At 34.5% G+C, this 16,417-nt stretch overlaps 1 protein-coding gene across 1 annotated transcript in view; it reads right to left on the bottom strand.

The window, feature by feature from the left end:
- Window positions 1-16,417, bottom strand: part of RPGRIP1L (RPGRIP1 like) — a 73,297-nt gene that overhangs the window by 35,042 nt on the left and 21,838 nt on the right. The window contains exons 9-16 of the mRNA XM_086469575.1: window positions 13,817-13,956; window positions 10,101-10,207; window positions 9,828-9,869; window positions 8,431-8,619; window positions 7,673-7,790; window positions 6,140-6,592; window positions 4,420-4,571; window positions 1,775-2,141 (exon numbers count right to left, since the gene is read on the bottom strand). Coding sequence (XP_086325701.1) covers window positions 1,775-2,141; window positions 4,420-4,571; window positions 6,140-6,592; window positions 7,673-7,790; window positions 8,431-8,619; window positions 9,828-9,869; window positions 10,101-10,207; window positions 13,817-13,956 — 1,568 coding nt within the window. The remainder of the gene's footprint in view (window positions 1-1,774; window positions 2,142-4,419; window positions 4,572-6,139; window positions 6,593-7,672; window positions 7,791-8,430; window positions 8,620-9,827; window positions 9,870-10,100; window positions 10,208-13,816; window positions 13,957-16,417) is intronic.

Genomic DNA, 16,417 nt, shown 5'->3' with positions numbered 1-16,417 from the left:
TGAAAGCAGCACATTTTAAAATGTCAGGTTTCAGTTACCCTGTCACACCTGATGTTAAGATTAACAGGGTCTTTCTACCTAATAATGAGAGATACTCATAATATATTAGTGTAAGAAATGTAACTGATAAATTTGGTAGGCTTCTCAAGCAAAAAACAGTGGTAAAAGACAGATGAAAACAGATTACTAAAATGCTAACAAAAAAGAAAACATTAATAACTGATTAGCAATTAAATTTAGTCAGCGCTAGGGTGACACACCATTCCAACGACAATTATTTACCAAATCATAATTATTCCATACCTGGGCCAGTATAGAGAACAAAAAAGCATTTAAAAGACTTTTCACCCGTGATAGGATCATGATAAATGAATGTTTGGACACCAGGTTCCTTTGATTTAATTTTTTTTTTTTTTTGACTTGTGGCATTTAAAGAAAATATTTGCTTCTTTCTCTTAAATCTCAAAAATGTCATGGGGGAAAAAAATCCTACTGTTGCAATCCACCCTGTAAGGTTCAGGCATCCTGTTCAGCTTTATTGCAATTGACGGACAATCACAAAAACAAACACCACTTTAAAACTCACGTTGAAACGCAACAACGATGGAACATTCCGTTAGTACCATCATCGTAAATAAAAGAGATATTAGAAACTTTTTCTCTCCCTTGGTCTTTTCTTTCTCTAATGTTTCAAGTTTAACGCTTATATTAAACAACCAACTATCAGTTTCAAAGCTCTGACACAGACTTTTCAGTAGCCATGACTTAAGTAACACTGAGATGAAAAATTTCTTTCCAGGATTTCACTGGAGTTTAAAATTCTGTCAGACAAGAAAAGTAGATGAATGACATGGGGTTTTAGGGTCACAGGATCAGTTAGGTTGGAAAAGACCTTTAACACCACAGTCCAACCATTACCCTAGCACTGCCAAGTCCACCACTAAACCATGTCCCTGAGTGCCACATCTACACATCTTTTAAATACCTCCAGGGATGGTGACTCAACCACTCCCCTGGGCAGCCTGCTCCAATGCTTGACAACCCTTTTGGTGAAGAAATTTTTTTCTAATATCAAACCTAAAGCTCCCTGGTGCAACTTGAGGCCATTTCCTCTTGTCCCATCACTTGTTACGTGGGAAAAAGAGACTGACCCCCACCTCACTACAGCCTCCTTTCAGGTAGCTGTAGAGAGCGATAAGGTCTTCCCTCAGCCTCCTCTTCTCCAGACTAAACAACCCCAGTTCCCTCAGCTGCTCCTCACAGCACTTGTTCTCCAGACCCTTCACCACCTTCGTTGCCCTTCTCTGGACACGCTCCAGCACCTCAGTGTCTTTCTTGTAGTGAGGGGCCCAAAACTGAACATTAGCCTCACCAGCACCAAGTAGTGGGGGATGATCACTTCCTTAGTCCTGGTGGCCACACTATTTCTGATACGGTCCAGGATGCCATTGGCCTTCTTGGCCACCTGGGCACAGGGCTGGCTCATGTCCAGATGGCTGTCAACCAACACCCCCAGGTCCTTTTCCACCAGGCAGCTTTCCAGCCACTCTTCCCCAAGCCTGTAACGTTACATGGGGTTGTTGTGACCAAAGCGCAGGACCCAGTACTGAGCCTTGTTGAACCTCATATAATTGACCTTGGCCCATCGGTCCAGCCTGTCCAGATCCCCCTGAAGAGTGAAAAGCCTTTCTTTAGTTTGGTTCTTAAAGAGATTTAAAGACACACGATATAGGAACTGAACATTTTGTTAAGTTTGAAGAGGTCTAATTCTTACCTGAGATAGATCTGTCATGTGCTAAAGAAGCAAGAGGCACATTGGCTTTCCCTATATAAGCAGCTTCTTCCGTTTCACCATCATCAAATACATAAAAAGTTAAGGATTCTGATTTTAGGTATTGGTCTAAATCTGCATTCATTAGCACTTGGAAACACATATGGTCATGTATTTGTGGGTCGTTGCTGCTAGGAATGATGGGAGTATCATGTTCTGCAAAATCAAAGAACTTGTAGACAACATAAGAATTTGGCTGAAGATGATTTTTTTGGGATTGTAGATTGTTACAACATTTTATTGTAATGTGGAGTTCATTTAAATTGCCATCTGTTGAAGTGCTGACTTGGGCAGTTCTGAGTATCTGCTGCTTTAAATGAAAAAGAAGTTAAATTAAAAACATTAGAATTGTTATGTTGGTGAACTCTATGAACTATATAAATAGAACAAATAACTGATTATGTCAATGACACTCCAACTACTGTTTTATTTTATATGTCAAAATATTACTTGTTCTATAAATTCAACAGCATCTCTTCGGTTGTTGGTATAAGGAAAGAAGAGGTTAATCCTTTCAGATGTGTGATTGTTTGCTTTATTCTTCTAAATTTTTCTGATCAACTTGTCATTCGATTATCTAGAAAGCAGTGAAGATCACAGTTTTAAGATTCATATCTAGTGCCACTTTAAAGTTAAGGGTTCTGACTTGACAGCTAACCTGTGTTAAAAATTTTTTTAAAACTGTAGTCCCTTTTATATATGTACTTTTCAATAATTAAATTTGCACTGTAGATTCCTCTGTTTCTTCCTCCAAAACCTTTACTTACATAAAAAATTTGCAAAAATTAGAGATCAGCATGTGAAGAGCAACAATGAATGTTTGAAGTAAATTAAAAAAATCAATGATATCACAAATTTTTTGAATTACCTATCAGCATGGCTTGTACATACTGTGGAACCCATAGCTGGCAAACTGGGAAATCCATTTTAATAAAAATTAAAGAACAAGAAGAAAACAAATAACATGACTATCTTAAATGAGTAATCTCCATCTATACTGATCTCAAAAAGCTCTCCTTTTTTACTGGAATGTGTCACAGCTATTTTCATTAATTGAACATAATTATCTTGCTTGTGGAAGCCAGAGTTCTGTCTTCTGGAAATATGTGTCAATTTGGTATGTACGATAAAATGTTAAATATTTTGATTAAATAATCCTCACTTAAACAGTTAATAAGAAAAACCAAACATGCCAGTTTAAGTCCTTAATACGAAACTTTAAGACTACTATTTCTGCCTACATAAAGAACTGGAAAAAAAATTTATAGTAGTTTATGTACAATTCATGTTTCCACAATTTCTGCCGCTATACAGCACAGAACATTTTATAAGTATGTTTAACTAGTGAAAGCTTAAATTTTGGAATGCACAACTGAAGCTACTTTTGCAGCAGTTGCAGAGTGACAGAACCTTTAACATAATGTAACTATCTGCTATGCTATATGACTTTTAGTTTCTGCCATGTATCGCTTCTGAAAACTGTGGTGTTTCAAACAGCTCTGTAGAAGCTGTTCTTCATTTCTGTCATTTTTCCTATTTTATTTTCTCCCGTATAATCTGTATATTTCAGTTGCCATGCTTCAATTTTCAATTTTACAATAATTACAACAAAATGCTCTGTTCCACATTTCCTTTCAACTGTGTTTGGATTGGCAATAATAAAAAAATAGAGAAAACTAAATAACAGATATTATGGGTGAGTTAAAAATACCTTTGATTCTTTAAAAAATCATATTTAAAGCTAACGTTACTATGTTATCAGACAGAAAGTTCTGAAAATGCCTACGCTGACCTTTAATAGAATTCATACACTAAACATACTTGTCAGATTACATCATAGAATCCATTGAAGTTCTAGTATAATACAAATTTACATTACAGAATTATCTAAAACACTAGAAGTTACTCCAGACTTACAGTAATTTAAACAGCTATAGACAAAAAAAATTGCCTGTTAGAAACTCTAAAGTGTTGCAATTTATACATTTCAACCTGATTGGTTTTGTTTCTTAAACAATTGTTAAAGATGTCTGAATGTCCATTCTTTTTCTGTGATCCTTATTTAAATGTGATTATACAGTGCATTATATTATCAAAATTCTCTTCTGTATCCAGAAAAAAAAACAAAACCAAAAATACCCCAAAATATGAAATAATCTCAATCTCACAATACTCAAACATTAAGAACTTCGAGACCATTTTGAACAATTGCTTCACCAGTTGTACTGATCTGACACCCAGTTGGTTTAACATTCGTGAATACCAGAACAAAATGTTAACAAAATCTGGCACTTACAGGTTAAGAAGATTACATACAATAATTTCAAATATTCTAGTGATAATTTCAGTGAAAGTAAATAACTGAAGTTTAAGCCTTCACCTCTTCAGGAAAGCTATCATTCATATGGTTCTTTACCTCTTTAAAAGAAAAAATATGTCATTCAACTGCTAAAGATATTTTCCAGTTCCAGAACCTTTAACTTCATTAACCTTGAACATAGCAAGACGTGAAGTAAACTATTTGAACTGAAAAAGTAATTTTGAACAGTTTATTCTATCAAAACTATGAAGTACAAACCCAAACATACCTGGGATGGTTGTTCACGTTCCCTAAAATCGGATGTTGTATACCCCAGAGCCTTTGACCTCTCTTTGTAGAGTCTAATAGCTTGATCCATAGGAACTCGTAACCTGATCCAGTATTCTATGGTACCATAATTTTGAATGTTTCCTTTGATTCCTAAGGAATAAATACAAATATGACTGAATTAAATTTTATTTTCAACATTGAAGTGCTTAAGTCAAAAGCTAGGGAATTCCAGAAAATAAGGATTAGTTATCTTGTGACTATGCATTATGACAGTGTTTGTGACATGAGATGTGCAGTTCATGTTAGAAACAGAAACAACTCCTCTGGCTCTACATGTATCATCCAAAACTGAAACATGACCATTTTTTCACGTTGTAATCGGCAATATTTACTGTCCAAGCTATACAGTCAAGTCAAGTTCATCATTTTAATCTCTTTAAGGCAAATAAAGCTTAGGACAGTTTTGTATGTCAACAGTTGGAAACGTACCATAAAGTGCTATGTAGTTCAAATTACTGGCAAAAATAACACTTTATAATGGCTTATTAAACCAGATTTTTGACAAAAGTGAGCCGTTAAAGATCTCTGAATATACTGATCAGACAAAATACTTCTAAAAGAAAAAGTAAAGCAGCACAGAATACTAAGTACTTCTTTAAAAAGGATTGTCCAGGGTATCTTAAAATTATCTTAAAATAATGAATTAAATTAAAAGGAAAAAAATGCACAAAATCTAAACCAACTCCCCCATAGATTATGCTATGAAATATTATTAACTGTAATCACCATCATTTGCACCTTTTTGATACCTTACGACTATTATATGAAGACCTCTGACTTACCAGTTTAAATTACAACCACTGTAACCACTTATCCCTTTATTTATTGATAAGGAATAAGGAGATATATTTATGACATTTGGGACAGATATAAAGCACTGATGTTTGATAATCTTATAATGCAGAAATTTTTCCCTTTTAATGTATATTCTGCCAAACAGAGAAATTATATATGCAAAAGTAATTTAATCTCATTTAAATATATTACAAGACTTCACTGAAATTACTGCATGTTTCACAGTTGAAGTAAGTAGGGCCCCTTTGTATCTATAAAAGTCTTGGGGGATGAAAGAAACTTGCATCAAACAACTAAACCACAATTGATAATATACAAAATAATAAAGCAAAATGAAAAAAGAATATCAGTATCGGTTTAATATATCTTAAAATATCTTTAAAATATCAGTATTCATAAAGAACTTCCAACATATGAATAGTACTACAACGCAATCAAGTACACTGCTCTACTAACTACTTTTGTCCATGCTGTATAATTCTGTTGAGTAAGGTGATACTACCTTTACATGTGTAATAGTAACGCTTTGCCAGTAACCTTTATACACAAGAAAGAATCACTTGCTATTTTCAGACTAGATTCTCTAATGCCATTTCCACCATGTCACATACTTCAGGATAACTGTATTGACACCATCTTTGTCCTCAGCCATTATGGGCAAAATTGCACCTGTGGGAGCTTTCCCACAACTGTTGCAGAATCACCAGAACATGCTGCACATCCAACAGGAAACATCATGTTGCATAAATCTTTTTTTTCTTTTGAAGTAGTAATACACCAAGTCATTGTTGGCCAAATACACATTGTTTAATTGTGACTTACAAAACTGCATCAAACATAATACTTTTTGATATGTTAATTACCAACTAAATTTGCTGTGCGGAAGATCTTCCCATTGTTTTCGAAGATTTCATGGAACTTCATTTCACAGGCAGCAACTGTTTCATAATCTATGCCATATGCACGATGAACCTCAAGTGTGATACTGTTTCGCTGTATATAGTCCAAGAAGCAGTCATCGGCCTGCACAAGATACTTAGAAGTGAAGTCATATGATGGGGTATGCCCATAAACTACTGGGGTTGCTTGAAGTTCAAAGTCATAGAATGCATAAGTACAAAAAGTTGCAGGTTCATTGTCACCAAAAGCATGAATAGCTCCAGAGGAGAAGATCACTTTGCTGATATGAATTTCAAAAAGGTTCTCTCCTTTTTCTAAATGTAAAGTTTCATCAAATTCATCCACTTGATCACTTGGTAGTATTTCTGGTTTGGATTTATGTGGTTTTGTACCATAGACCATATCTTTTAGTTGAGCTGCAACAAATAAAACAAAACAGAGCTACAACATGACTGTCTTGTTTAAAAATCAAATATAATTAATGTCTGAGTAGAAGGAAAAAAAACATAATTCAATTATATTAACAATGTTACTTTCTTAAATGCATTGCCAAAAAAGAAATCACACATTTAAAATGATATATCTATTGTTCATTTAGCACAGGGACAACAATCTAGAATACCTCCACAATGGAGCTGCTTCAGCATACATAACAATACACAGGCCCCTAACAACTAATAATAGATTACAAGGGAGTTAACAAGCAAAAATTCAGAAGTATTATACAATGATCAAAATAAGTATCACTATGCAAATGTAGCAGAGATTTAAGATATGAATTTTTGGGTGGTTGAACTAAATTTGCCAAGGAAAGAAAGAATACATCTGACTTTTAACCTCTGTAGTATCTTGAGGGGACAGAACTATCAGCAAAGACCTTTACATGTTGCCCGGTCTCACAGGTGGTAAACAGTGAGCAAATCAATATACACGCTTACAGAATTAGGACATAAATCATCATGCAGTCCTTTTGTGCAGGGGATGCAACTTGAAGACAAAACCAAAAAAATTGTTATGACATTGGGATTTGTAAGGTATCCTTTTTTCAGGCTTCCTATACACCTTTTTTACACTGAAGCCATTAAAATAGCATTTTAAATTCATCATATCCAAATATTCCATAGGTATATTATACCATGACTTTGGGATTTTTAGCAACACATTAAATAATTATGTAATGATAGGACAGCAAAATAAAAGGTTGGCCATAAATGTATGATCTATTTAAAAAAACCCACAATTAAAAATACCTAAGTTTGGTAGTTTTACTCTTATTCAGTAATGGCTGCAGCATAAACTGCTTTGTTAAATTTTGTTTGATAAATAAATTTATTATTTAAATCAATGAAACAACACATAATTTTACACGAAAGAACTGTCCTTTCTACTAGTTATAGGAACTGAAAAGTGTTTCAGCTGAAGAACAAATTTACTACAATAATTTGCAAGAGATAAATATGAAAAAATAATTATAGAAGAATATACTTTAAAGATACCTTCTAGTTTTCTAATGCGTGCAGCTCTAATGTCAAGGAGATGGACATACTGTTCCAGTTTTAACTCATAGTCTTTCTGTAGATTTTCCATCTTTTGTGTCACTATTTCTACTTCAGTCTGAAAAAAATTTACATGTAAAAGAGACTTTTGAGGTTTGTCTGCTCTGATGTTGTACATGCTTTTGCCTACAAATTAAAATAGTTAGATCTGAGGAAAAAACATTTAGAACACACAAAAATAGCAGCATTTTTAAATTCAGCAATACAGCAATCAGTTTGGATTTCAGCAAAATCTAAAAAAACTGTTAAGAAAAACAGATTAGCTAGTCTTTCAGGACAATGTTCCTAATAGTTTCTTTAATGATTTTGTGATTTTATACTTATGTTAATTGAATCAAAAGTCAAAATATGATCTGCAATAATCCAGTACGAGAGAAAAAGCAGTGTCTTGTGGAAAAGGAAGCTGCTTTGGTAAGAACACTTACTGTTTTTCCTTTGAGGACCTGATAAGAGCTCAGAGATAACCCCAAGAATGTGTTGTTTGAGGGCTCTGATCAGGGTGAGTTAAAAGTCATAGTCATTTGGATCTCATGCTTTTTAAACAATACTCTCAGCAACAGCAATTCTTAGGTTAGGTTACCTACAAACAGACTGGCTTTGTTGCTGAATTTGTAAGCCTTAATTATGACAAGTTCCAGTGCTACAAACGTTAAAATGTTATGATCAGGTTACTTCCCACTGTGAGTAGAGTTTAGTACCTGGTAATCTTTGTTAATTTTGTGCTGCACAATTAACATTTTTCTTGTCTTTTCAAGTTCTTGCACTGTTTCCGCATGTGTTAACTGCAGCTCCCGCATGGAGTGTTCTAAATCATTATGGATATCATCTTCTACTTTTCCCAAAAACGTAAGGTCCCCATTCTTCTGCTGCTTTTGAACCTGGAGCAAGTTTGAAAAATTACTAGAACAAACTTTTGCAAAGTATTTGGATGTACTCGTTCCTAGCTAAATGTAACACCGGGATATAATTTTGGAACAATAAGACAGTAAGCATAATTTTGTACATTTTGAGCACGTGGTAACACGAAAAATAGGAATGAGGTAGACCAGTGTCAGGATTGTATTCAGTAATGTAATCTCATGATTACCAGGAACCAATTAAAATGTATGAGATATTCAGAAGCAATCACTCCTGTCTATCCAACGAAAACAAAAACCTCTTAATATATTTGCCTTTTTTATAACTAATAATCCTGCTTCAGTGAATGTACAAACCCTAAATTACTATTCTCAAGTTTACATTGCTTCTGTTATTAATACTGGGACTTTGATTTTCATCTAAGTTGTTTTGGTTTTGGTTTGGTTTTTTTCCTTTCTTTTTTTCATTGTCATAGAATTATTGTTTGCATTTCAGAAGAAGAAAAAGATTCTATTTATAGTAAATACTTCCTCAAGAAAATAAAATGGAAGTCACTGGAACAGTAGAAACTTAATTCAAACTTCTTTTTTTCACAGTTTTCATCCCCACACCTCCACTTCATTTTCAATTTTGCTGTAAACAATAAAATTTCAACTTATGTTCAAGAGAAAAAAATAGAACATTTTCTGGGTATTTTTGTTTTCCTGTTTTAATAAACAAAGAGAAGGTACTAAGCATTGCTGTATCAACACTTAGAACTTCCATGCTTATAGAACGCTCCCACAAATCATAGAATTAATAAACTAACATGGTTTTTAATAAACATTATAGGAAAACCAAGATGGCATGATAAGTAATTTAACAGAGAAAAAGTACTTTTTAAAAAAAATGCTTGTGAATCTAGATTAATTCACTTTTGATGTTATAATGAATTCTGCGCATAAATCTAGGTTTCATCCTGGCAATTTTTTCATCTTCCCTTCTGCTTCACTGTTACTGAAAAATGACAAAAGCACACATATGAGCTTGAAAAATTAACCACTAAAAGATGCACAAATAATGCAGCCCTTGAAAATCCCAGGCATTGTGTAGAAAATGTAATGGTCAACAAAGGGTTTAAAAAAAAAAAAAAAAAAAAGAATAAATGCAATATATATAGAATCAGAGAATGGTTTGAGTTGGATGGGACCTTAAATAACACGTAGTTACAATCCCCCATATGCTCATTCTTTATATGCAAGAGGGCTTCACTGAGTTCTGCCACTTCAATATCACTTTCCTGAAACAGAAATACTTAATGAAAAGATGTTATCAGATGTGAATGAAAATTGAAGAAATACATTCAGAATAACAAGATGCATTCTCACTGGACATGACATTTTCCTTGATATCATGAATAAATAAACATTGCTATATTTCTGTATTCTTTTACTTTCAAGAAGTATTTGCACTATGTGTAAAACACAGAACGAATTTTTTTGCGCATATTCTAAACAGAAATAGAGTTCACCTTGGTCAAAAACTTCACGTGATTTTTCAGTTTATCTAGCTGTTGCTTATGTTCCAGGTAGCATAACTGCAGGTCTTTGTTCTCTTGCATCAGCTTTTCCTTTTGGTCTCAAGATAGAAAAAGAACAAAATATTCTACTTAATTCAATATAATTGAACTAATCAAAATTTACAAACTTGCGGTTTAGTATTAACTTATGCATGAAAATTTAATTTTAAAATGTAGTAACTAATTTATTTTCTATAGGGAAATCGTTGCTAAAAAAGCAATAGAAAACTATTCCTCTTTGATCTGGTATAAGTGTATGGCTTAAAAAAGGCATTCATTAAAAGGGAACCTACAGTAACAAAGACCTACACTTTGTATATCTCTGAATAGAAAGATTATGTGCAACTAAGTGCAGCTTTCTGTTTTGGGGGGAGGGAGGAATGAGGCGAGTAGAGACAAAGAAAAACTCTGTCAGTCTGAATGACTAAACACCATTAAACTTATCAGTAGAAGGTTACACAGATTTTACACAAATAGCCACTAATGCACAGCTACATCCACAATGATTTCTCAATAAGATGTGAGAAAAAACCTTAAGGATTAGGTGAAATAATTTCATTATGACATATATTCTTTCACGGAAAAATTTTAAAGGCAAGCTTTTCTCAAAATCATTGAGGTTTCTAAGGAACAAAAGTACTCTCTTACTTTCCTCCCCTGGCCAAACTCCTTATTCTCTTGACAACAATATTTTTTTCTCCTTCCATTTTTCCTGTGTTTGTTGAAAGTCTCAAAGTTATATTCTTATACCATGTACTTAAACACTATGAATTCATATTTTAGGTCAGAATGATATCAATGTTAACTGTCAACCTGACATGTAAGTATTAGTCTTTGTAATTCTCATCTGCAGTCGTGGGAGTTGATTAGTAAAACATTACATACTTAGCTGAGAATATATTCTACTGTTTTCAACATAATAGTCCACAAGACCTTTTTTAATGCTGGAATCTTTTCTGTTGACCTTCAGGGCATGACACACAACTGAAGCTATATTTACAGAACAGCTTTTCCGTTTAGATGCTTGAACTCAGCAGGAAACATGTGGCTGAGATGCCAGTCTCAAGGGCTTTGAAATGTTTCAAAAATTGACATCAGCTTAGTTTTAATTTTGCAGAGGTTATATATCAAACGACATCTTCACTAAAAATGAATCATCTATAATACCATTGCTCCTATACACAGTAGCCTCACTCATACTTGTGTCGGGACTCCACAAGAGTCACTTTCAATTCAAACACATAATCACCAATAAGCTTTTCATTCTCTGCAGTTATGAGGAAAATGTAATGCATTTGTGCAACTGAGAAGAAAATATAATTAGAAACACTAAAGGATAAAAATTAGAAAGCAAATAAGAAAACAATTAAAATAAGTCTTGTCAATGGGCAGAGAAGCCAGGCCTTCATAAAAGATGGTGAAACACCTATCAGCAATTGAGTCTTCTGGACTATCCCAAATAATATACCTGAAAGACCTATATCTGTAGGAGGTCTCCCATAGAGAAAAAGGGCCCCTTATGCTGGTGTTGTTCCTTTTCACTACAATACAGAGATCTGAACCGGCACTTTTTCCAGGGATAAGACGACAAGATAACCTTCCTCAAGTACCTCTATCTCATTGCTATTTGTATGCATCTTTAATATTCATTCACACTTGCTGCCTAAAAAGGTAACTTCATAACTGGAAGCGCTACATAGAACTCAGCTTTTGTTCAGATTGAGGCAAATTTCAACAGCTTGATGAACCAGAACAGGCCAATCTGTCAATAGCACAGCTCAGTCTACCTTAGCACTATCCATATTGCCTCTCCAGGTTCTCAAAGGGCTGAGTTTCTATGATCCCAACCAAAGATAAAAAACACAAGACATGCAGAGGAAGAGGCAGGAGGAAATGGAATGCTTCCACAATAGCCTTCAGGGAACAGAAGTGACAGGAGGGTCCTGTCATTCAGTTTTCCCATATAACTACACTGAGTTTCATCAGGAGCCACTCAAACTCCCTACTGGTTGTTTCCACTAATAATACTATCAGCACCAACTGGAGCACAATTGGATCAAGGCTGGTGCAGCATGCTGGCTGCTGCTTAGCTTGCTTTCCCTAATTTAGCCCAAAAGCTGCAACAGAAGGAGAAGAGAGGGGAGAGAAGGAGTGATTCTCACAGCATTGGTGACCACATCCCACAAGAACATGTCATCACAACAGTATAAATATTTTCAGTAGCACAGCTATGACAGTAAAAGCACAAGAAAGAGGGAATAACACTGCCCTGGAGGCTTTGTAAAACACTGCCACACTAGCTGGAGTGAAAGGCTACAGAGCCATGACTGGACACAGACTACAGAGTTGCAGACAGCCCTCTGTGTTGATAAAGGCCTTATAAGACACCTAAGGGACTGTGCAATAACACTCTTCTCATCTGTAATCAAAATACATGATGTGCCAATATATGCAATCTCATTCAAAAATCAGAATTTGAGTAAACTTGCATGGGTGTCTTACACATTAAATATTTGTACGTATTCACAAATATGAAAATAATTAGACTCTTAATTACCTTACAGTAACCTTCCAATGCCTGAAAGGGGCCTATAAGAAGGCAGGGGAAGAACTATTCACAAGGGTTTGTAGCCATAGGATGAGGGATAATGGTTTCAAGCTAGAAAAGGGTAGATTTAAGTTGGACATTAGGAAAAAGTTCTTTAATATGAGGGTAGTGGATCACTGGAACAGAGAGGTAGTGGAAGACCCATCCCTGGAGACATTCAAGGTCAGGCTTGATGGGGCTCTGAGCAACCTGACCTAGCTAGATATTTCCCCGCTTATTGTAGGGGGGTAGGACTAGATGGCCTTTAGAGGTTCCTTCCAACCCAATACCTTCTATGATTCTATGAAAAGCCTCCGTATTTGTTCACCTCCTACATAAATTCACAGAAAGAGTTCTTATAGACCAACCAGTACCAACCAGTTAGTAGGGGAGAAGACAATTGTCACTGTCTTTCCCTGTAAATAAAAAGTATCCACAAAAAACTCTAAAAATATAAAAAATAATCTGTGCTTTTGTTTTGTAAACTTTGTGTTGCCACAGTGTATCACAGTATTGAGATCAAAAAAGAAAAGACTACAAGGTCTTAAAGATTCACTGAGAAGTTGTTCTGCAACATGGGAAAAAAAACATATAAAATAATCTGTTCAGTAGATTAGAGGAAAACTGTATTATTGTAAATGTACATAGCTATAAATAAAAATTCATGTATACAGAAAATATTAAAAAAAAATTCTAACTTCACAAAGTGCAATAGGCTTCATGTAACTTTGTACAGCAAATAAAATTAAAACAGTGGTTTATAATTTGAGAGGGACTGTCCATAAGAATTTTCAATGTAGAGGTGAGGAGAAATACAGAATAAAGAGCAAATATTAACCCAATAGATGAAGAATGAATGGAGCTGGAGTTATATGATCCTCATTCAGCCCATAACCTGTATTGGGTCAATTTTTGCATTCAATAGCTAGTTATAACTTCAGCGTATTGTTCAAATGTACACTTAAAAGGCAGCTCTGAAACCACCAGCAAGAGAAACTACACTTTTCTAGGCAATATACCTGAACTCCAACACAGGAGAATCTCTTACCATGAGAAAACGATAGTTATTTCAGAAATATACCTCTTTCTACTTTGATCTTGTCAAGGATTTCATTTTTCTCTGCTAAATCAGATTTCATTGCAGTCTGTAGTTCAGCAATTTGCAGTTTCAGTTGCTGTTCCTTTAATTTCCATTGCTGTTCATGGGTCATACTGAAGACACTGCGATAAAACATGTGGCATGTGAAAAACTTTTAGAAATCAGCTTCAACAAAAAATAATAAAGAAAATAGCTTTTAGTGGCACAGAGACCACTGTCATCATGTCTTAGGAATTAAGTAAACATATGCTGGGCTGCTGCTGTTGAAACCAAGGCGCCTTTCTCAGGCTGCGGTTAAAAGACATGAAAGAGTTTGTGGGATGAGCAAAGGAACTGGCCTCAATTTAGAGCTCCAAAGTCAGAAAAGTTGGCAGCATACAACATTTGTGGGACTAGAAAAGGAATTCAGATGCGTATTCCAGTGTAATCCACAACTCCAAACCTCAGCAACTGACAACTGACAAAACCATTCTTTCCACATACAAAACCTCTTAATGTAGAGAACTGGGATCACCCACCTGATTTCTTTTAAATCTGTGAAACATGCAGAGCCTAAAGTCAGTGGCCTGTTCAAAGAAATGTTGACCACAAAGCAACAACATTTTTCTCATACTGTAAAACAACAATTCTGATACTGATTATGAAGCACATATAAAGTAATCTTTTCCCTACTTTAAGAAATGAAAAACAGAGGTGGGCAAAGAAATTAGAATAACTATTTTGCCTGTAACATTATTTACTTGTAAACTACCAATCTATGTGAAATAAGGATTGCATGGAACAGAATCGGAACTGCTGAAACCACAACAAAATGCGCAACTCAGATTGAAACTAAATTAAGTACATTATATAATTTACAGTATAATTCCCAATAGGTAAAAATACAAAGCAATGCAAATTGCTTTCATGTAATTTAGACAGCGAGTACTACCGACTTTGTATTATTATTATTATTATTCAATACTCGCATTCCTATTGATTGGAAAAATGTCCTTCATCTTAACCAATTATAAACCAATTTATTTACTTCCGTATTCTGTGGAAAAATCAGATATTGTAGGTTGTTTGGGTTTTTTGTTGTTTTGTTTTATTTTGTTTTTTTAAACAAGAGCTCCTCATCTCTTTGGTGAAGTCACCAGTTAGAAAAAGGTATTTTTTACATACATAAATGCATTATAAAAAAGGAAATCTTCTGAACATATCTATTTATCAATCTATCTCTTCTGGAGATCTATGTAACAAAAGCCTCAATCAAAAAAAAAAAAAAAAAAGAGGAGAAGAAAGAAGTATCGCAGAAGGGACAGCTCACATAGCTTGCAGACTGTATGTGCTGACTGAAAGGAACTGCCTGTTCTGATGGCTATGACTGCATAAAGTGGTTCTGAGTACATATAAGTGCATTTATAGCTAATATATGTAAAGAATGACCTTAAGAACAAAGAAAAAAAATTATAGCACGAATTGTAGGCTCTAAAGTATAAGGCAACAGTTTATATTCTTGATTTGTGATCTTCATAAAACCATTCTCTCTCTCTGTATGTTGTCGTTTTCTCATCCCACATCTATCTCACCTCTTTATACAGTTCTCTAGGCATACACCGTTTTATGGTATGATGAAGTGTCTTTTACAGCGCGTGTGAACTTAAGCAACACTTCTAAGTCCTACAGTAATACACACGTCACTCTGCTGTAATTTTGAAAACAACATGCAGCAAATACAATGCACTGAACCCACAATCATTTCCATAATACTGCATAGGTACAGAGACACAGTCTGTTCTATGACTGCCTAAACTTACCACTCTTTGATTGGCTCCCGTAAGGAAAGAATAAATCTTAGCAAGAAAAGATATCAAATATTCTTAGTACTCACACTTCTGAAAATGTTTTCGAGTTTTAGTGACCATGTTACCCAGTTACATGTACATTCATTATCTTTAGGTACAACTACTTCACATAAAGCTGTAGCTACACATTTATTTCAGTTTTTCAAAAGACTAAGCTGGCAGAAAAATCATTAACTGTTACTATGATAGTAACTCATGAATGAAGAATGTTTTAGAAGACAGGTTTTATCCCAGCTCATATAATGCTAATGTTTATGTCCGTTTGAATTGAGTCCACTTCTGTTGCTTTCTTTCTTTGAATTTTAAGATTACTTTTACTTGAATTCATGTGGAATTTCTTTCCCATTTACTGTATTTCACTGGAGTAGAAGCCATCTGGGTAACTATAAATGGTCAACCACATCTGGCACCACTTCCTTTGGAGGGAATTTAAGCATTGCTAGATTTGCATTACAAGGTCATATGAAAACAATTCCTCCAAATCTTTTATCCAAATAAATTGTTTTCTTGGATACTGACTAAATAATAAAGAGTCAACTGATAGATTCATACTTATTCTTTGTAAACTTTTCAGATCCAGTTCTGCAGTCTTGGCTTTGGCAAAATTCCCATCAACTTTAAATGCATTTCCAAAAAAATAACATTAGCAAAGCATGGGTTTATGCCTCTTTTCCTCCATCAAAAAAAAGAAAGAAATATTTATTAATTATCTGGCACCTGTGGACACTGGCCTAGC

The sequence above is a fragment of the Leptosomus discolor genome, chromosome 8 (assembly GCF_034619465.1).
Source record: "Leptosomus discolor isolate bLepDis1 chromosome 8, bLepDis1.hap2, whole genome shotgun sequence".
Lineage (NCBI taxonomy): Eukaryota > Metazoa > Chordata > Aves > Leptosomiformes > Leptosomidae > Leptosomus > Leptosomus discolor.
Note: the sequence above shows the minus strand (reverse complement) of the source record. Positions and strands in the feature narration are given on the sequence as shown.